The following is a 22,577-nucleotide window of genomic DNA, read 5'->3' as shown; positions in this document are numbered from 1 at the left end:
AAAGCAAAGATAGTGTGCAGTCAGACTGTCAGGACGGGCAGGCAGATGATAGGACAAGATTGTAACCAGCAAGATCAGTATTGGTGCATTAGGGATGCAGAACCAAAAAAGGGTAGCAAATACATTGCATAAAGTGTTATATCTCAATGCATGGAGTAATCTTGTTGCACTTTTACAGATTGTCGGGTATGATGTTGTGGCCATCACTGAATCATGACTGAAGGGCAGTTGTAGTTGGGGAGCTTTATATCCAAGGTTACATATTATATTGGAGGGATAGGAAAGTAAGCAGAGGGGGAGGTGTGGCTCTATTGGTAAAGAATGGCATCAAATCATTAGAAAGATGTGACATAGGATCAGAAGATGTTGAATCCCTGTGGGTTGAGTTAAGAAACTGCAAGGGTAAAAGGACCCTGATGGCAGCTATATATAGGCCTCCAAACAATAGCTGGGATGTTGACTACAGATTACAACAGAAAATAGAAAAGGTGTGTCAAAAGGGCAATGTTATGATTGTCATGGGAGATTTTAACATGTAGGTAGACTGGGAAAATCAGGCTGGTAATGGATCGCAAGAGAGTGAATTTGTTAAATGCCTATGGATGGCTTTTTAAGAGCAGCTTTTTGTTGACCCTAATAGGGGATCACCTATACTGGATTGGGTGTTGTATACTGAACCAGTGGAGATTAGGGAGCTTAAGGTACCCTTAGGAGGCAGTGATCACACTATGATTGAATTCAACTTGAGATTTGCTAGGGACGTAGTAGTATTTCAGTGGAGTAAAGGAAATTACAGTGGTATGAAGGAGGAGTTGGCCAAAGAAAATTGGAATGAGATGCTGGCAGGGATGACAGCAGAGCATCAATGGCTTGAGTTTCTGAGAAAAATCAGGAAAGTGCAGGATAGATATATTCCAATAACATAAAATAATCAAATGGCAAAATAGTACAACCGTGACTAACAAGGGAAGTCAAAGCTAATGTAAAAGCAAAAGAGATGGCGTACAACAAAGCAAAAATTAGCGGGAAGATAGAGTATTAGGAAGCTTTTAAAAACCTACAGAGAGCAACCAAAAGAATCATCAGGAGGGAAAAGATGAAATATAAAAGCAAGCTAGCACACAAAGTGGATAGAAAAAGCTTTATCAAATATATAAAAAATACAAGAGAGATGAGAGTGAATATAGGATCGCTAGAAAATGAGTCCAGAGGAATGATAATGGGAGACAAAGAGATGGCAGATGAACTAAATGAGTACTTTGCATCCGATTTCACTGCGGAAGATGCTAGCAATGTGCCAGATGTTGAAGGATCTGAGAGAAGAGAAGTGAGTGCAGTTGTTATTACAAGTGAGAAGGTGCTCAAGAAGCTTAAAGACCTAAAGGTGCACTGTCACCTGGGCTACATAAACTGCACCCTAGGGTTCTGAAAGAGGTAGCGGTGGAGATTGTGGTGGCATTAGTAATGATCTTTCAAAAATCATTGGACTCTGGTATAGTTCTGAAGGAATGGAAAATTGCAGATGTCAATCTTTAAGAAGGGAGGGAGGCAGCAGAAAGGAAATTATAGACCAGTTAGTCTGACCTCAGTGGTTGGAGTCAATTGTTAAGGATGAGGTGATAGAGTACTTGGGTGACACAGGACAAGGTAGGACAAAGTCAACATGGTTTCCTTTAGGGAAAATCTTGTCTGACGAACCTGTTGGCATTTTTTGAGGAGATTACAAGTAGGATCGATAAAGGGTATGTAGTAGATGTTGTATATTTGTACTTTCAGAAGGCCTTTGACAAGGTGCCACACATGAGACTGCTTACCAAGTTAAGAGCCTATGATATTACTGGAAAGTTATTAGCATGGTTAGAGAATTGGCTGATTGGTAGCGACAGCAAGTAGAAATAAAAAGATCCTTTTCTGGTTGGCTGCCAGTGAGTACTGGTGTTCTGCAGGGATTGGTGTTGGGACCACTTCTTTTTATGCTGTACGTAAATGATTTAGATGATGGAATAGATGGCTTTGTTGCCAAGTTTGCAGATGATACAAAGATTGGTGGGGGTGGGGGGGGAGGTAGTGTTGAGGAAACAGGTAGCCTGTAGAAGGACTTAGACAGATTAGGAGAATGGGCAAGAGAGTGGTAAATGAAATACAATGTTGGAAAAGGTATGATCATGTACATTAGTAGAAGAAGTAAATGTGCAGACTATTTTCTAAATGGGGAGAAAATCCAAAAATCTGAGATGCAAAAGGATTTGGGAGTCCTTTTGCAGAACACCAAAAGGAAGGCAAATGCAATGTCAGCTTTCATTCCAAGAGGTCCAGAACATAAGAGCAGGAATGTGATGATGAGGCTTTATAAGGCTCTGGTGAGGCCTCACCTTGGCATTAGAGAGGGTTCAAAGGAGGTTCACAAGGATGATTCTGCAATGAAAGGGTTATCATATGAGAAACGTTTGATGATTCTGGGTCTGTATTCACCAGAACTTTGAAGGATGAGGGAGGAATCTCAATGAAAGCTTTTGAATGTTGAAAAGCCTAGACAGAGTAGATATGGAAAGGATGTTTCCTATGATGGGAGAGTCTAGGACAAGAGGGCACTGCCTCAGGATAGAGGGGTGTCCATTTAAAACCGAGATGCAGAGAAATTTCTTCAGCTAGAGGGTGGTGAATTTGTGGAATTTGTTACCATAGGCAGCTGTTGAGGCCAGGTCATTGGGTGTATTTAAGGTGGAGATTGATTGGTTCTTGCTTGGCCACAGCATCAAAGGTTACCAGGAGAGGGACGGGCAGAGGGGATGAGGAGAGGGAAAACGGATCAGATGCGATTCAATGTCAGAGCAGACTCCTTCAGCCAAATGGCCTGATTCTTCTTCTATGTCTTATGGTCTAAATGTGCTTCAATGGCAGGACCCTCCTTGCAACTAAGAGCATATAGTTGTGTTCTGTAATAGAACATTGATCATTATAGATCATTATAGCACAGTACAGGCCCAACAGCCTTCAGTGTTGTGCCAACCTTTTAACCAACTCCAATACCAATATATCCTTTCCCTAATGTAACTCTTAATGTTTAGTCAAGTATTTTACCATATAAAACATTTTGTATTGTTCTTTTCTCCAGTTCTTCTTTAAGCAGACATGTTTCACTTGTGGAGTAGGCAGTTAATGCCACCCAGATGCTGAAAATGAATTAAAACAATCTTCTGCATATGCAATTTCTCTCGCTCCTACTTTTAGATATAGTACTCAGGTTGCTTTTTACTGAATTACTGTAGGAAATCTTTCAAAATTTCAATTCACTCATTTTAGTTAATAAATGAGCCATGATTGAATGGCCTAATTCTGCTCCTATGTCTTATGAAATTATAAAAGCAGATTTCCTATAAAATTTGTTTCCTAAATATTCATTTTAATGTGAAAAAAGCCACCAGGAAAGGTCACAGTTCCTGGTTCCTGGTGCCATTCTTAACATCTAACCAAAAGACATGTGACATCTTCAACACAAGCAGCTTAAACAGGAACTTCCTACCAGATGAATTCCCTGCAGTGAGAGCAGTACGTGGGCTGTCGCAGGTAAGTGGCCATGAACTTATGGTTGTTGACCTGGTGAATCTTTCGCCGCATTGCACCTTGCCGTTTCCTGGAAACCATGCGTTCCTTGAATGCCCTTTCAGATGCATTGTTTTTCACTTGTTCCTCAGGGTCTAAGAAACAGACATTACAAAATAATGATCACTAAAGACCCCAAATCAAGAACAGCGTTTTGGTCAGCAGTGTCTCACTTGCTTGTGTCAAAGAAACAGCCTTTAATCAGATCTGCTGCATTCCCACTGCTGCTGAGTTCAAAGGTCATCCTGCACACCTTGGAAGTATTTGCCTCAAAATTGCTCAAACCTGCTACCTCTTCCGCCAAAAAGGACAGCTTTTCTTTTGAGTATCTCACCATGCTACCTTGGAATTTGATTGCACCTCCTTCATCTTTGTTGGATCTAAATCCAGCAAACCGTTCACTAAAACACAGTGGGAGAAATTCTACCCAAGGTGAAGCAATTCAAGAAAAGAATGTGGTGGATGTGGGTTTGATTTCAACATTTAAGAGAAATTTGGGTAAGTACATGGATAGGAGGGTTATGGAGGGCTATGGTCCAGGTGCGGGTTGATGGAACTAGGCAGAATGGCATGGACTCGATGGGCTGAAGGGCCTGTTTCTGTGTTGTAGTGCTCTATAACTACGACTAAGGAGGGAGATCAACATCACCACTCAAGGACAATTAGGGATGGGCAATAATATTGGTCTAAGATGTTACTAATGCCTACATCCCAACCAGCAAAAAAAAATAGCATTAGGCATTCGTTTTCAGATTTATACAAAATTATTCCTTATTCTGCTGACAGTAATAATATGGCATGGCTTAGGCACCTTAATTAATATTGAATGAGCAGTATTTTAAGCGCAGGAGCACAAGCCTCCAAATTTCTTATAGGGGTCTTCAAATGCCTGAGAGATGCTCAGCTTTCATGGAAAACATCTCACCAAAAAAAATTCGTTTGAGAAGACAGAATAACATGTGCACAACTTTCCTAGTCCGACCTAACTAGTCAAGAACATGAAAGAAGTTTTTGTTTATAATATTTCCTTGATTATTGCTGGTTTAAAAGGAGATTTTATACAATTGCTACAGTCTCCCAACCCTCTTGACTGAGGCAGCAGCCTTGCCTTTGTTTTGAGCATGAAATAGGAGCATTCGAGGAAGGAGGCCATTTGGCCCTTTGAACATGATGGCATATCTCAGCATTTCTTTAATTTGGATAGCACTTAGCAGGGAACAACTATCATGGAGATGGGGGTATTCCATCATTCAAGCTGGCTGTTAAATTAATCAATTAAAATTGAAGGAAAACTTTCAACATTATTGTGTGGTATTGCTGTCATACATGGTAACCACAAAACTCTGAAAAGCTTATTAATGGTATAAAGCTAGCTTATGACAAAACCTGAAGTCTCCAAAACAAAATTGAGAAATGCCTCTGAATAAAGGCATATGAAAAAGTCACAGCTACTAAATAAATTAAATCCTCTTACTTTTCCAAGAGAATCAAGGAGTCTGAATTGATATTTGCCCCTCACTTTCCACAATTCCAATAATTTTCTCTGACAACCAAGAATGTCATGTATGATCTATTAAAATAAATGAACTAGGATAAGAATGAAGTACATACTTTCAAAAAATACTTTATCAAGGTACGATCACAAGTTTCTAAAGGGGATATGTGCACCCTGTACAAAAACATCTGCCTGCTCTGAATACAGAACTGTGAACCCCTTGGAAGGTTTGCCTTTTTCATACAGTATTTTACTTTTCACTCCTATTCTCTTCTCTCTCTGTTTTTGCTGTTCTTCATCAGTGAGCTGGTAACACAACTTTAAAAATAAAGGTGAACTGACACATTATCAACTGAGATCAAAACTCGCAGTAAATGTTGCAAAAGTTTTAGGTACCACACCAGGTTTCATATCAGTAACCATTTTTATAAAGTTCCACCACTTAATAAAACAAGTGATAAATAAGTAAGATTTCTTCCATATCATAACATGTAACTGTGTGTGAAGCAAACAAATTCCAGCATGAATCATCCAATTTCTCAATACTTATTGCTTATTATTATTGTTATTTCTTTTGCATTTGTACAGATGGTTCCCTTTTGCACATTTGTTGATTGCCTATCCTGTTGAAAATGGTCTTTCACTGATTCGATTGTATTCCTTGGATTTATTGTGCATGTCCACAAGACAATGAATCACAGGGTTGTATATCGTGACATTTGATAAGAGATTTACTTTCAACTTTGAACATTAACCAAATTCAAACCTGGGACATCAGACTATAAATGCCCACAAACTATGATATTCCATTTAAGATTAAAATGTTACACAGAGAAGCAATATTACCAAGCTAATAAAATACTAAATACCACAAAATTAATTTAAAAATACAAATATTGCATGTCAGAATGCATGAGAAAATTATCAGGATAACAAAAGCCTGACTATTTCCTCGGAAAAACAAATGCTGCAACTCAGGATCAGTCAAGCAAAAATACTCCAGGACGTCCTACTCCATTTCCCTTACATAATACCTATTACTCCAAAAGATTGCGGCCTGCAGGTTCACTTACTTCTTAGATGCCATCCTACTGGAACTATCTGGCCATTAACAGATGCCAAGTGCATCCATTAGAAACAAGGGCTGGAGATGCCCAAAGTTTAGGCAGCATTTGTGGAGAAAGGAACAGAGTTAACATTTCAGTTTTATCCAGCAACTTGTGCTTTTTTAAATTACGTAAGAGTTCCAACAATTGTGCTATTTTGAGACCATGAGACATTGGAGTAAAATAAGGTTATTCTGTTCATCAAGATGCTCCACCATTCCATCATACTTTATTTATTATCCCTCTCAAGCCTACTCTCTTGCATTCTCCCCACAACCTTTGACACGCTGACTTATCAAGAATCTTTCAAGCTCCACTTTAAATATACTCAATGACTTGGCCTCCACAGCCGTCTGTGGCATTGAATCCCATAGATTCACTCCCCTCTGGCTGAAGAAATTCCTCCTCTCCTCTGTTATGTGGACTGCCCTTTCTATTGACGCTATGTCCTCTTGTCCAACACTCACCCCCTATAGGAAACATTCTCCCCTCATCCACTCCATCCAGACATTTCAATATTTGATAGGCTTCAACGAGATTCCCCTTCATTCTTCTAAACTTCAGTGAGTACAGGCCCAGAGCCATCAAACACTCCACATATGTTAACCCTTTCATTCTTGGTTTCATTCTTGTGAACCTCCTCTGGACCCTCTCCCATCTCAGCACATCTTTTCTTAGATAAGGAGCCATACACTGCTCAAAAGCGTGGTCTAACCAATGCCTCATAAAGCCTCAATATTACATCTTGCTTTTACATTCTAATCCTCTCGAAACTAATGCTAACTTTGCATTTGCCTTCCTTACCACCAACCTGCAAGTTAACCTTTAGGGAATCCTGCACATGGACCCCAAAATCCATTTGCACCTCTGGTGGTTGAATTTTATCCCTGTTTGGAAAATAGTCTATGCCTTTACTCCTTCTACAAAAATGCACAACCATACACGCAGAATCAAATCTAATATCACTGGCATATGTTGTGAAATTTGTTAACTTTGCAGCAGCAGGGCAATGCAATACTGAAAAATATAGAAAAAAACTGAATTACAGTAAATATTATATATATAGTAGTTAAGTTAAAATAAGTAGGTACAACAAGAGACATTTTAAAAAGTATTGAGGTAGTGTTCATGGGTTCAATATCCATTTAGAAATTAGATGGCAGAGTAAAAGAGGTTGTTCCTGAATCGCTGAGTGTGTACCTTCAGGGTCCTGTATCTCCTTCCCAATGTTAACAACGTGAAGGGGGCATGTTCTGGGTGTCCTTAATGATGGACACTGCCTTCCTGAGGCACTGCTCCTTGAAGATATCTTGGATACTGTGGAGGCTAGTACCCATGATGGAGCTGACTAACTTTATAACTTTCTGCAACTTACTTTGATCCTATGCAGTAGCCACCCCACCACCCCCCATACCAGACAGCGATGTAGCCATCAGAATGCTCTTCATGGTACATCTATAGAAGTTTTTGGGTGTTTTAGGTGACAAACCAAATCTCCTCTAACTCCTAATGAGATATAGCCACTGTCTTGCCTTCTTTATAGCTGCATTAATATGTTGTGACCAGGTTAGCTCCTCGGGGATGTTGACAGCCAGGAACTTGTAATTGCTCACCTTCTCTAATTGTGATCCCTCTATGAAGATTGGTTTGTGTTCCCTCATTTTACCCTTCCTGAAGTCCACAATCAGCTCTTTGGTCTTACTATCATTGAGTGCAAAGGTGTTGCTCTGACACCACTCCACTAGCTGGTATACTTCGCTCCCGTACGCCCTCTCATCATCATCTGAGACTCTGCCAACAATAGTTGTATCATCAGCAAACTTATAGATGGCTACGCCTAGCCACACATTCATGGGTGTAGAGAGTAAAGCACTGGGCTAAGCACACATCCCTGTGGTGTGCCAGAGTTGATTGTCAATGAGGTGGAGATGTTATTTCCAATCCGCACAGGTTGTGGTATTCCGATTAGAAAGTCGAGGATCCAGTTGCAAAGGGAGGCACAGAGGCCCAAGTTCTATAGCTTTTTGATCACATTTGTAGAGATAATGGTGTTAAATGCTGAGCTATAGTCAATAAACAGCATCCTAACATAGTATTTGTATTGTCCAGGTGAACCAAGGTCAGGTGGACAGCCATTGAGATTGCATCTGCCGAAGACTATTGTGACGATAGGCAAATTCCAGTAGGTCCAGATCCTTACTGAGACAGGAGTTGATTCTAGCCATGACCAATCTCTCAAAGCATTTCATCACTGTAGATGTGAGTGCTACTGGACAATAGTAATTAAGCCAGCTCACACTGCTCTGCTTGGGGACTAGTGTAATTGTTGCCCTTGTGAAGCAGGTGGGAACTTATGACCATAGCAATGAGAGATTGAAAAAAATCTTTGAATACACCCACCAGTTGGTTGGCAGTAGTTTTCAGACCATACTCTCCTTACACTATATTCCATCTACCACTTACTTGCCCATTCTTATTCATCTGTCTAAGCCCTCCTGCAGACTCCCTGCTTCCTCAACACTACCTGCCCCTCCACCTCTCTTTGTATCATCCGCATACATGGTCACAAAGCCATCAATTCCTTCACCCAAATCATTGACATGAATTGTGAAAAGAAATGGTCCCAACACTGACCTCTGCAGAACACCACAAGTCACTGGCAGCCAAACAGAAAAGGTTCCCTTTATTCTCATTCTTTGCCTCCTGCTATTCAGCCCATCTTCCACCAATGCTAGTAACTTTCCTGTAATACCATGGGCTCTTATCTTGTTAAGCAGCCTCGTGTGTGGTTTCTTGTCAACGGCCTTCTGAAAATCCAAGTAAACAATATCCACTGACTCTCCTTTGTCTATCCTGCTTGTTATTTCCTCAAAGAATTCCAACAGGTTTCCCCTTAAGGAAACCATGCTGACTTTGACTCATTTTATCATGTACCTCCAAGTACCCCGAAACTTCATCCTTAATAATGCACTCCAACAGCTTTCCAGCCACTGAAGTCAAGATAACAGGCCTATAAATTCCTTTCCTCCTTAAAGAGTAGAGTGACATTTGCAATTTTCCATTTCCCCGGAACCATTCTAGAATCTAGTGACTCCTGAAAAATCATTATTAATGCCTGCACAGTCTTTTTTAGCTACTGCTTTCAGATCCTTGGTGTGTAGTCCATCTGGTTCAGATGACTTATCTGCCTTCCCAAGTACCTTCTCCACAATAATAGCAACAACACTCACTTCTGGCCCCTGACCCCCTTGAATTTTTGGCATACTGCTAGTGACTTACACAGTGAAGACTAGTCCGCCATTTCTTTGTCCCCCATTATTACCCATTCAGTGTCATTCTCCAGTGGTCTAATATCCACTCTTGCCTCTTATACTCGTTATATGTTTGAGAAAACTTTTTGTATCCTCCTTTACATTATAGGCTAATACTACCTTCCTATTTCATCTTTTCTCTCTTTATTTTTTTCAGTTGCTCTGTTGCTTTTTTAAAAGCTTCCCAATCCGCTAACTTTCCACTACTTTTTGCTATATCAAATGTTTTCTCTTTTCCTTTTATGCTGTCCTTGCCAGCCACAGTTGCCTCATCCTCCCATTATCTATCTTGCACTTTCCGAATTGCCTGCGGAAGCTCCTGCCATTGTTGTTCTGCTGTCAGCCCTGCTAGTGTCCTCTTCCCATCAACCTTGGCCAGCTCATCTCCTATGGCTCTGTAATTCCCTTTCCTCTACTCTAATACTGATACATCTGATTTTATGTTCTCCCTCCCAATCTGCAGGAAACAGCGATCCCATTACCTTAAGCTCCCTAATCAAATCCGGTTCATTACACAAACACCCAATCCAGAATTGCCTTTCCCCTAGTTGCCTCAAACACAAGCTGCTCTAAAAAGCCACCTCTTAGGCATTCTACAAATTCCGTCTCTTGGGACCCAGCACCAACCTGATTTTCCCAATTTACCTGCACATTGAAATCCTACATGAATCCATAACACTGCCCTTATTATGTGCCTTTTTGTCTCCCATTGTAATTTGTATTCAACATCCAGGCTACTATTTAGAGGCCTGTATAAGACCTCCATCAGGGTCTTTTCACCCTTGCAGTTTCATAACTCTACCCACAGGCACTCTGCATCTTCTGATCCAAGATCACCTCTTTCTAAGGATTTGATGTCAGTTTTTTTTAAATCAACAGAGCCACGCCACCCCCTCTACCTACCTGCCTGTCCTTTCAAAACAACGTGTATCCTTGGATGTTAAGCTCCCAACTATGATCTTCTTTCAGCTACGACTTAAGATCATCTACTTTATTCTGTGTCACCCTTTTCGATTTTGTTCCCATGTTATACTTCAGCTCATTGCACTGACTGAAATTTTGCCCTGTCATCTGCCTGTCCTTCCTGACAGTCTCATTATACACTGCCTCTACATGTATACCCACAGCTTCATTCTCAGCCCTACCCATCACCAACTGCCAGATTGGTTTAATCCCTCCCCAACAGCTCTAGCGAACCTGCCCGCGAGAATATTGGCTCCCCTTGGGTTCAGATTTAACCCATCCTTTTTGTACAGTCATACCTTCCCAAATGACTCAGAAATATGAAACCCTGCCCACCGCATCAATTCCTCACCAATGCATTCATCTGCCAGGTCATCCTATTCTTACCCTTACAGACAACAATCCAGAAATTCCTACCCTGAAGTTCCTGCTTTTCAGCTTTCTACCTAACTCCCTGTATTCTCTCTTCAGAACCTCCTCCCTACCTATTTTGCTTTTGAACTGTGTGGTGCCTAGTTAGTATTCTAACAAAGTCAGCTGTGGTAGCTTTTCACAGATAGTTCTTCGACGTTGACAGTACAAGATACTTCCTGCTGCACTTGAATCTGATAGCAGCCAGGTGATTCTGTTAACAGTGACCTTGAGGAGTTAAGGATCAAACAATTTGCCCAAAATGCACTGTACTTTCCCTGTTCTGATCACCTTTTCAAACTTAGTGCCTGCATAATGTTACGGGACAGTTTAAACTGGCAAAGAGTTTTTGAGCTCGGGAGGAAGTTGTTAGAATGAAGATGGTAAACACATAGCATTCATGTTTTGAATAAATACTCGGTGACAACGACACCCTAAAGTGTGTCATCTCCACACAAAGGCCATTTGAGTCATAGCAGTCCATCTATGGACCAGCAATGTATTTTTAATCTTTAAAAGCAGAATATGAAATCTGTGAAATACAAAGTAGTTCAGTCAGCATCTGCTGAAACAGAAGTTAGCATTTTTGGTCAGATAAATTCTAAAAAAAAATCCTCCAAAAATCATTTCTTTTTCCTTTAAAGATGCTGACAGACTTTCTGGGTAACACAAAAATCTCTCTAAATTCATTTTTGATGCTCACCAAATGCAAAACAATGTAAGACTGAAGGAAACCCATTTCCCCAGATAATTTTACCTTAGTTAGGGATATAAGTGATGCAGTGATACGCTATCATGCATCACAAATTTTGAAATTAACTCTTAGCTTCCAAGGAAGAAAAATATTTCTGCAAATGCATTTGGGACCCACTGTGGGGCACCAGTGTACTCTTCCTAAACAGTAAGATCTGCAACAGCGAAGGCCAACTGGAAGTACAAAGGAATTCCCCAGTACAGAGAAACTTTAACACATCTTTCAGCGGAGCATTGAGCATGTCCATGAATTCTAACACCAAGTCATTGCACATCGATATTTATTGTATCTTTCTCTTTTGCTGTCACTCTTTTGTATTTGCTTTCCTTGATGCTTTTACAAACAGCATGATTGCTAACCAAGTTTTCTGAGCAAACACTGAACTCTTTACTCCTCAGTTTGACCAATTTGCATGACTTGTGGTGAAAAACATGCACAGCGTGAGGGCTGAAATGATAAGCACTCACTCAAGGCGCAGTCTGGCAACTGCTAAATCATTTAAACGTCAATGAGTTAAATACAAAACATAGCAATTAAAGAGATAGGCAGCAGTTTATGGAGAGAACAGCAGTGGTTTCAATATGGAAAAAAAGATTGTCACACCTAGTTTCATATTACCTTCTGATTTTGGGAAGCATTTTTGAAGGAGTGTGTGTGTGTGTTTGTGTGTGTGTATGTTTGTGTGTCTGCTGTGTGTGTGTGTGTGTGTGTGTATGATCACAAGTGCTGATCACAATTTTGTAATGAGATTTCAAACCGTTTTCAGCTTTGAATCAGTGCTCCATATCTATTTGTTCTCTAATTTTCAATCTTCTGCACCTTCAGGATTTCGCCCAATATGCCCCTCTGGCAACTTGAATCCAGTTTTTCTTGTCTTTCCTCATAGTTCAATCCTTGGACACTGCCAGTAAATATTGTTGCTCTCAGTAATTTAAAGACACCATTCTCATCTCTGAATCAGGTTATTGGAGGTTTAAGTTTCAGCACACGGCATCAGCATGTAATCCGAGGAAATTCTTCAGGGCAGTTATGAAATTCATCAAGTTAATTTTCTTGGGGCTGAATTTAATTATTCACTCCCTCATTCCCAGAATATGTGGATATTGCTGTTCATGTCAACATTTAATGAAAGTAAACAAAAGGCAGACGCTGGAAATCTGAGGTCAAAGCAAAGAATGCTATAATCAAGGTTCAAGTTTCAAGTTTATTAGTCATGTGCATATTGAAACATACAGTGGAATGCACTGTTTGTGTTAACAACCAACACACCTGAGGGTGTGCTGATGGCAGCCTGCAAGTTTTGCCACAGATTCCAGCGCCAACACAGCATGCCCACAATGCTCGGCAGAACAATACAGAACAGAACAGGTTGATAGATTCATTATTGGTCAGGGCGGGGAGGGGGAGGGGAGTAGGAGATTGGGGAAAAATGGATCATGGCAGAGCAGACTCGATGGACCCAATGGCCTAATTTTGCTCCTATATCTTCTGGTCTAACAGGCAATAAAAACAACAACAGTAAAAACAGGCCCCAGTTCCTCCTTCACACCCATGCACATAGGCAGGCCTTTAATCCCAGGACAGACCGCTGTGCCCAGTGAGTGCAAGAAACCTTCATTGGGCAAGGATCCTTAGTGGATCAAAAAAAATGCTGAATGTTTCAAGCCTAGGTGTAGTAATCTTTAAACTGAGAGGCCAGAGTGGGAATAGCATAATGAATTAAAATGGCAGGTAATAGAAAGCTCATGTCACACCACAGGCACAGGATAAATGCGATGAGTGTCTTCTAAAGAAATCCACCACATGAATTCACCAGTATTTCCATGTTTGTGGTATGATTTGGATGGAAAAAATATAAATGGACTAATTAGTAAATTTTCAGATGACACAAAAATTGACTTTTGTGTTAATTCCAGGGGACTGACAACAGCTGCAAAATGAAGATCATGGGAATTGATTGCTTTGTTCAAGATGGATACTGTTTGGCATTTCGATGGAGCAGGAGATGCCGCTATCTGTCAGCTCAAACTGTCATGTTATACCGATCTTACTGTGAGCTGGCACAAATGGAGTTGTGAATGACGCTGATAACTGTCAGCAAACTTGTGAAAGGAGCTCAATAGAGATGCAATTGGAAATGCCTGGGCTGAGGGCATGACGATAAGTGGCTTGGAAATGGGATGACTGGTCTCCCAACAGCCACCCTGTATTTGACTTCTATTGACCTTAAGTTCTTCAGGGGTCCCTTGCACCACATTCGGTCAAAAGTTCCTATGATGTCAGGCACAGCTTCCCTTCTCTCTGCTCTTGCGGTCTGGAGCTGCAAGGTTCTGCTGACAACCAAATAATCATTTGGTGAAGTGGTATCATTTAATGGCTCCATTGATCACGCAGTTAAAATTAAAGAACACTAACTGGCCAAGTTGCAGTTACCTGCTTATCTGAGCTAGCTGTTACCTTGCTGAATAAATGCCAGTGTCAATGTTTTACTTGGCTTGGTGAAACAGTAAGTTCTAGTGTACAGGATTTCAGTATATAGAATAAAATTGTTGTGAAGGTGCACTTCATATGGAGTGGGATAGCAGCATACTAGCTTCTCTGCAAGTGGGGGCCTTAGCAGAAGAGCAAGCAAAAGGTATTTCAATTGAAGACATTTAGAATCAATTGAGCCTTGTTTCTTACATTTAAAAACAGGATCAACAATGTTTGAGGGTGAACATTTTCACTGAGCCACCTTTTCTCGGTCATTTCAGCTCACACTGTTACTCTATCCCATTTGTAAGTAAACTGAATATACAAAAACTGAGGCATCCTGTGCACCCAGTGCTGCATAATTACTGATACTAATATAGCCACACCACATTTACACTGCAACAGATACATGCTTTTACAAGCAAAACCACAAAAATCTTACAGAGTAAACTGAATTTGTATAGATATTTAAATATTACAGACTCACTACAATAACTACTTTACTTTCCTGATTATCAAGGAAATTATTTGCCACTATCTTAGGTTTCAAGATGAGTTTTCTCTCAACAATTTAACTTCGATTCATTCAGTGCATCACGTTCCCACTAGGAGTAGTTTATTTTTGAAATAATCTGCCCAGACTGGAGTTGCATTCCACATGGAAATGACAGTATTTGAGGAAGTGCTGCCAAGTACATGTTAATTCAAAGGGTATTAAGTGTAAATTTTGATCAGATCATTGCTCTGAAGACCTACGGAATGGACAATGGAACAGGTGACAAAAGGCAGAGGCTACAAGGAAAATGGCAGGTCAGACTGGTAAGTGGTAAAGAAAAAAACTGAAGCATTCGCAACCATGTTCAGCCAGGAGTGCCAAATGCGTGGCCCATCTCACACCTTTATCCTTAGAACTGCAGCTGATATGAGCTACTCTCCGGTTAATTCAATTAATTCCACTTGATGTCAAGAAAGGAACAAGAGCACTAGACAGAGAAAAGGTTACAGGAGAAAGTATCATCCCAGCTGTCGCACTGAAGATCTGCATTCCAGAGCTAGCTGTACATCCAGCCAAACTTTTCCACTATAGTTGCAAACTGTCCAGAAATGTAGAAACTGGCCAGGGTATGTCCTAATCACACAAAACTGGACAACTCAAATCTATTTATTTACTCACTTATAGGTTTGTATGGGTAGAACATACAAGTTCCTTACAGACAGTGGCAGGAATTGAACCTGGTTTGTTGGCATTGTAAAGCGTTATGGTAACAGCTATGCTGCCCAAACTGTTGACTTCCAACAAGAGCAAATTGCTAGAAGCTGTTGTCAACAATACTGTCAAGCAATGCAAACACAAGAAAGTCTGCAGATGCTGGAATTCCAAAGCAATGCACATAAAGTGCTGCAGGAACTCAGCAGGCCAGGCAGCATCTATCAAAAAGAGTACAGTGGACATTTTGGGCATGAAGAAGAGTCTCAGCCTGAAACGTCAACTGTTTACTCTTTTCCATAGATGCTATCTGACTTGCTGAGTTCCTCTTGAGTTACTATCAAGCAGTACTTAGTCACCAGTCACCTCCTCACCAATACTCAGTTTGGCTTCCACCAAGGCCACTTAGCCTGGGCCAAACATGGAACAAAGAGCTGCATTCTGAAGGTGAGATGAGAGTGACTGTCTTTGACATCAAAGCAGTATTTGATTACGTGCCACATCTTTGTGCACAGTTAAAAGTGAATACAATGGGTATTAAAAAGAAATCTGCTCAACCAAAGAAAGATGGCTGTGGTTCACAGAAGTCAATGATTCCACCAGAGGGACGACATTGCAAGAATTCATCAAGGCCGTGTCAAGATCCAACACCATCAATTGCTTTATTAGTGACCTTCCTCCTATTGTAAGATAAAAGGCAGGGTTGATTGTCGGTAATTGAACAATGTTAATTCCATTTGCAACCTCTCAGCAAATATAGCAGCCCATGCCTGCATGCATTGAGACCTAGACAACACTGATGCATGGACTACTAAGTGGTGAGTAACATTTGTATCACAAAAGTGCTAGGCAATTTCCATCTCCAACATGATGATCTGAGCTCAACACTATCCCAGACAAAGAAGCCCACTTGACTGAAATACCACCGACCATGAAGTACATTCATTCCCCAGCGCAGAAACATTTAGCAAAAGGTTAAAAGCCAAGTTCATCTTACTATGTGCACAAAAACAAGTTCAAATCACAATTTGCCTTAAAAGAAACATAACATGTCTTAGAATGATATGTCATACATCCGTACATTTATTATCATACATCATCTCAGCCCAAAATGTCGACTGTACTCTTTTCCATAAATGCTGCCTGGCCTGCTGAGCTCCTCCAGCATTTTGTGTGTGTTGCTTGGACTTTCTCTTGTTTGTGGATACACTTATTATCTCCATGTTAGAGAAGAAGGTTTTAATGGATTGACGTTACTCTTAAAGATTTCTATCTGACTACCCACAGTACCTGCCATATTTTCCAAATTTTCCAAGAATCTTTGGAATCTTTCAATCAGTGAATTTATTTTCTTTTTCTTTTCACCACCTAAATAATCACCCTGATTTCAAGCACCCACTTCCATGTGCAACTGGCAGTACCAGATCAGCAGAAGAAGAAAGTACGAAAACTCTATCGGCCAATTGTGTTGGTCCCCTCTCTATCTATTTACCTTCACTGGGCTTGGGTCTGTTCCTGTGCAATGTACAATTCACAAAGCCCAAAGAAATCCTAGTGTGTAGTGAATTAGAACAATGAAATCTCTGATTTAGTGAGCTTTTACATTCATTTACTAAACATTTTTAAGTACAATCTCTGCATTTTGTTGACAGCATTCTCAATAACAGGAAGGAATTTAAAACAGTAAAACTGGAAGGAATTTTAAGAACCTGCAATTAGGAAGGTAAAATCATTTATAAACAATTTTTTCCCTCATTCTTGTTTGATCTGTAAAAGTACCAGCAAAGCTTTGACTATTAGTTCAAGGTTGGTTCTCCCAAGTGCCCTAGGGAATGGACTGAATTCTTTCAGATCCTCTGTTTTGAATCGCGTGATGACATTTCTCTTATTTTAACTGCCACACCCACATCCCTACACCTAGGAGCAGAACGGTGGCCAGAGGCAGTAAATGCTATGCACAATGCTATGCACCTACAGGACACATTCATTCTCCAAGACCCTAATACATAAGGATAGATGACATATTAAAAGTTCATTAAGTATTCATATATCTAACACCTAAAACATCCAACCGTGACTGACAAACTGTGATTACAGAGAAGATCATTTTCACATAGTCAGCAGTGTCAATCAGGGATGACTTCGCTTGAACTTGAGCAGCTTGAATATTTTGCAGAGTTTCAATCACTGTGATCAGAGAAGATATTTGCAGCCAGATTGGTCTTCCCATGTGTCCTAGTCAATGGACATTTAGGATTTCAGATCTGTTCACACCAAAAGCACGTGACCAATTTCCCAACCTCAGTGAGTCTCCAATTATGGGAACTGTAGAGGAATTAACTTTACAGTTGACCAACAGGGATCCTCAATGTTAAATACGTATACAGTACAGAGAACATAGAACAGCACAGCACAGTATAGCCACTTCAGCCCACAATGTTGAGCTGATATTTTAACCTACTCTAAGATCAATATAACCCCTCCCTCCTACATAGCCCTCCATTTTTCAATCATCCACCTGCCTGTCTGAGAGTTTCTTAAATGTCCCTAATGTACCTGCATCTACCACCAGCCCTGGCAGGTCAGTCCACACACCCACCACTCTCTGTGTAAAGAACCTACTTCAGATATCCCCCTCTATACTTTCCTCTAATCATACTCCCTTGTAATTTGCCATTTCCACCTCAGGGAAAACGTCTCTGACTATGACAGCAAGCTGTGCAGAACAGATAAATCTAGAAACGTAAAGTACTTTAAATTGTGATCATTGAATTACTCAAAGGCAAATTTAACATAGACAATGATTAATGAAAGCTCTTGTAGGAAAAATATGAAGATGATAACCCAGTAATTATTTATAATCAGCTGAATTCTGTGTTGGGATGGTAGGTTTATACTGGGCAGATGGGATCGGATTTGAGTGCTCGGAGGACAGCACCGATGCTTTTTTGCTGGTGGAGGAGTGGGAGAGGTCGTCGTCTTGTTGCTGCTTGTGCGTGGGAGGGGGGAGCCGGGGGGCATTGGGGTTCTAATGTTTAACTGTCATTCATTCTTTGGGGCACTCCTCTGTTTTCGTGGCTGTTTGTGAAGACAAAGAACTTCAGGATGTGTATTGTATACATTTCCCTGACATTAAATGTACCTATTGAACCTATTGAAGATGGGATAAAAGTCCCAATTCATTTTCATTTACCCTTTTGAACATCCAGTCATTCAGTCCTCATAGCGATCAACTTCATTAAGTCAAAATACAAAGAAATTCTTTTCTGAGTAGGATTTAAAAAGCCGGCATGTGGCTCGTTTTTCCAACCAACTCAAAGCTGAAAATTAAGTAAATTATTTCAGGCCACTAGTTTCTCAGAATGAGAGTCAGGTTTATAGTCACTGACATATGATGTGAAATTTGTTGTTTTCTGTCAGCAGTGCAGTGCAAGACATAAAATAATATGGCAAGTTCCAATAAAAAATATATAAATAGTACAGAAGAGGAATAGTAAGGTAGTGTTCATGGGTTCATTGACCTGTTCTGAAAATGTTGAGTGTGCGTCTTCAGGCTCCTGTGGCTCCTGTACCTCCTTCCTGATGGTAGTATTGAGAAGAGGGCTTGTCTAGGGTGGTGAGGGTCCTGTATGGTGATGGATGCAGTTTCAATGAATGGGGAAGGCCATTTCAGGAAGTGAAGTAGTTAAAAACGTACTTCTCTCACAGTTTCCCCATCCCATACTTCCCCACCTATGGCATCGCTGATTTACACAGAATCAGAAAGTAGTGAAGTTGGTGTAAAAAACTGGTGTGACTGCAATCATGTTAGAGAAAAGTCTGTGATCCAATCATCTACATCCGGGCAGAGTGGAAGGGTGCAGCACCGTTTACAATGATAATCCTTCTCTTGCTCTTGCATTTAATGGAGGCCAAACCCATAAGGGGTTGTGGAATTTTCTGAAAGCTTCTTAAACCAACTACATTATGGTGTGATTGGCCAGGCAAGCCTTTAGGATACACAGACACCAACAGCAACAGGAACTCTGCCAGCTGTAAAGCAGGAGCTCCTTACTAACGTTGGAACCGCTAGAAATGAGTCAAAATAAAAAGCCTACGCAGCACCAGTGTGAATCTTCGCATTCTGTAATTCCTGTATTTAGAAGTTTCATCCAGATAATGCCATCATTCACAGTTCAGGCCCTGTTTTAAGCACAATGAGAACAAGCACTCATTCAGCAGGGGGTTGCTGAACACAACTGGTGTCCTTGTACCCTTAACCTACCAACTCCCTGCAAGCTCTTAGTAACCACTTGGACTGATTCTGAATCTTCTATTCTAGTTAACATACAAAATGAATTTCATGTATCACATGATATCTACACACTTTGTCTTGACTTTGTAACTCATCATCTTCATTATTTGTCATGTTGTATGGCGTAGGCAATCATGATCTCATCACCATAATTGTTCTTGGCAAATTTTTCTACAGAAGTGGTTTGCCATTGCCTGCTTCTGGGACTTTATAAATAAGCACTCATTGAGGCAGTTAACATTTTGTACCGCTGATCGGGTCAGGAGGACCAAAATTCGAAGTAAATATCTGTCACCATATACAACCCGGAGATTCATTTTCTTGTCCAAGGACCATAATAGAAACAATGAAAGACGGCACCCAACAGGACGGACAACAACCAATGTTCGAAAGACAACAAACTGTGCAAATACAAATGGCAATAAATATCAAGAACACGAGGTGAAGAGTTGTAGAAAGTGATTCCATAGGTTGCGGGATCATTTCAGTGATGGGGCAAGTGAAGTTTAGTGAGGTTGTCCCCACTGGTTAAAGAACCTGATGGTTGAGGGGTAATAACTGTTCCTCAACCTGGTGACGTGGGTTCTGAGGCTCTTTACCATCTTCATGATGGCAGCAGTGAGAAGAGAGCATGACCTGGGTGCTGGGGTCCTTGATGATGGATGTTGCTTCCTGCAACAGTGCTCCATGTAGAAGTGCTCAATGGTGGGGAGGTCTTTTTCCGCGATGGACTGGGCTGTATCCACTACTTTTTGTAGGATTTTTTATTCAAGGGTATTGGTGTTCTCTGTACCAGGCCACGATGCAGTCAGTCATTATGCTCTCCACCACACATCTGTAGAGGTTTGTCAAATTTGTAGATGTCATGCCAAATCTTCACAAACTTCTATGGAAGTAGAGGCGCCGTGTAATTGCACTTACGTGCTGAGCCCAAGACCACACGGGGAAAGTTAGTTCACACAAGGCCATAAATGGAAACTGCTGGGGTATTGTTCTTAGTGATATTTTGAAGGTTTATGCCTGGAAAAGGCCTATAGGGATCCTTCAAACTCTCCAATTACAGGTTTCTAACATTAATGGATTCCTTTATTTGCTCAGGTCTGTGCAAGGAGATGCAAAGACTCTCATTACTTTTAGTGGCTAAAGAGTAGCAAAGTAAATGGAAAATTCCAACATTTAAATTACAAAAGGATATAAAAATGGCATGCTCACATTACAACACTAGGATGAATGTCAAAAGGATTAGATTTAAGACCCATTAATTAGATTGGACTCAAGCAATAATTGAAGAAACGCTGTCTTATTAAACGCTAGCTATTGGATTCAACCCCATTGCTGCATTGTAGAAATGAGTGCATGTGTTGTATTACCTTTGTTTGGATACAAAGATATTAATCCAGTTGGAAAGGAGAAGGATTATGCGAAGGCAAAAGCACTTCTAGTAACCAGTAGAATAATGTCTCCACAGCTGAATGAAAAGCTAATATGTGTTTTCTTATTTAACATATTGACTCCAAATTGATAATCAGTGTCCGCAGAAATGAAAACTAGCTCCACTCCTCAAATTATACCCATTACTAGCTTATTCTGTGAGCCACTGGTAAATATTCGAATTAGTGGCACAGAATTCCAGAGAAAGGTTCCCTTCCCGTCTTCTGGCAGCCAGCTGGTGACAGTTTATTATAAGCTGGAGGCACAATCTTGTTGGAATCAGCATCAGTCGAATTAATTTTCCTGGGGCTCACTCGCCTGTTAAATTAGCTTTGGAGATATTCAGCCGCTCAAGTGACATCTGCCAACTTATTCCTTTTTCTTTGACCGAAGCAGAAAATTGTTACTGTACACATCAGGAGGGCAAGAAGCATCCCTTATGTTGCTTTCAATCAACATGCCATGGGTTTGACACTTACGGTCACTGTCAGACTCTCAGGAACTTGAAAAGGGAGCAACCCCTAAAGACCCTAAAGACAGCAACCTGATTAATCTGTAACCTGAAACTGCTGGGCCTACAGTTCTTGCAGTTAAGTCTACATGACTTTCCATGTCATGGAGTACAGCCGCCACATAGCTGGAATAGTGGATAGTAGAACCTCGAGTCTGGTGCTTTCATTTACTTACTTATTTATTGAGATACAGTGCAGAATTTGAGCCACGTCGCCCAGCAATCCCCCGATTTAACTGCAGCCTAATCACAGGACAATTTACAATGACCAATTAACCTACCAACCAGTACATCCTTGGTCTGTGGCTGAAAACCCACGTGGTCACGAGGAGAACGTACAGATTCCTTACAGACAGTGGTGGGAGTCTGTTGCTGCTTAATTTTCTGCACCAGTGGTACAGAGACTGGAACTAATTTACAGAGGAACATATATATTTAAGTAAACTCAATTAATCTCTCTGGAATATAAAATATATCCTGATTTGAATCTTTTCATTGTCCAATCTATGCATCTTAATTAATGAAGAATTAGATAATTAGTGTAGAAAGGTATATATAAAGGTTGGAATGCGCCGTTAGTAACATCAGCCTGCAAACAGGTACATTGCATCATTCTCAGGACAGTTAAATAAGTACATCAGAAACCTGAACAACTAAGGTTTAGACCTGATATTAGTTGAGCTTTATTCTTGATACTAGCTGAGCATTGAATCAAGAACAAACTGAATCTGAGAGGTAATGTATAGAATAGGATAATAATTCAGTATAGTAACCCATGTCACCTCACCATGGTGATGCAAGTTAACTTCCATTGTAACGAAAACTGAGATTTACCACCAATCTTCCTCCATCATTTAAATCCAAAACAGGCTCCGGACAGTTAAAAGAATAATGGCCTTAGCACCTCTACATCATGTTAATTTTTATTATCATGTGCAACACCAAAGGACATTTGCCAGTTGCCCTTGCACAGTAATATGAAAACTATTCATCCAGAAAAGAGCCTGAAGGAAATAGGT

General features: G+C 40.5%; 1 protein-coding gene across 2 annotated transcripts in view; it reads right to left on the bottom strand.

Annotated features, from left to right (window-relative positions):
- The window catches only part of prkcha (protein kinase C, eta, a), a 250,281-nt gene that overhangs the window by 118,436 nt on the left and 109,268 nt on the right, over positions 1-22,577 (bottom strand). For both annotated transcript variants that reach the window (XM_072271430.1, XM_072271440.1), the window contains exon 3: positions 3,524-3,698. In XM_072271430.1, the coding sequence (XP_072127531.1) occupies positions 3,524-3,698 (175 nt within the window). The remainder of the gene's footprint in view (positions 1-3,523; positions 3,699-22,577) is intronic.

This window comes from Mobula birostris, chromosome 1, assembly GCF_030028105.1.
Source record: "Mobula birostris isolate sMobBir1 chromosome 1, sMobBir1.hap1, whole genome shotgun sequence".
In the NCBI taxonomy this organism is placed as follows: Eukaryota; Metazoa; Chordata; class Chondrichthyes; order Myliobatiformes; family Myliobatidae; genus Mobula; species Mobula birostris.
This window is presented reverse-complemented; position numbering and strand designations above follow the sequence as displayed.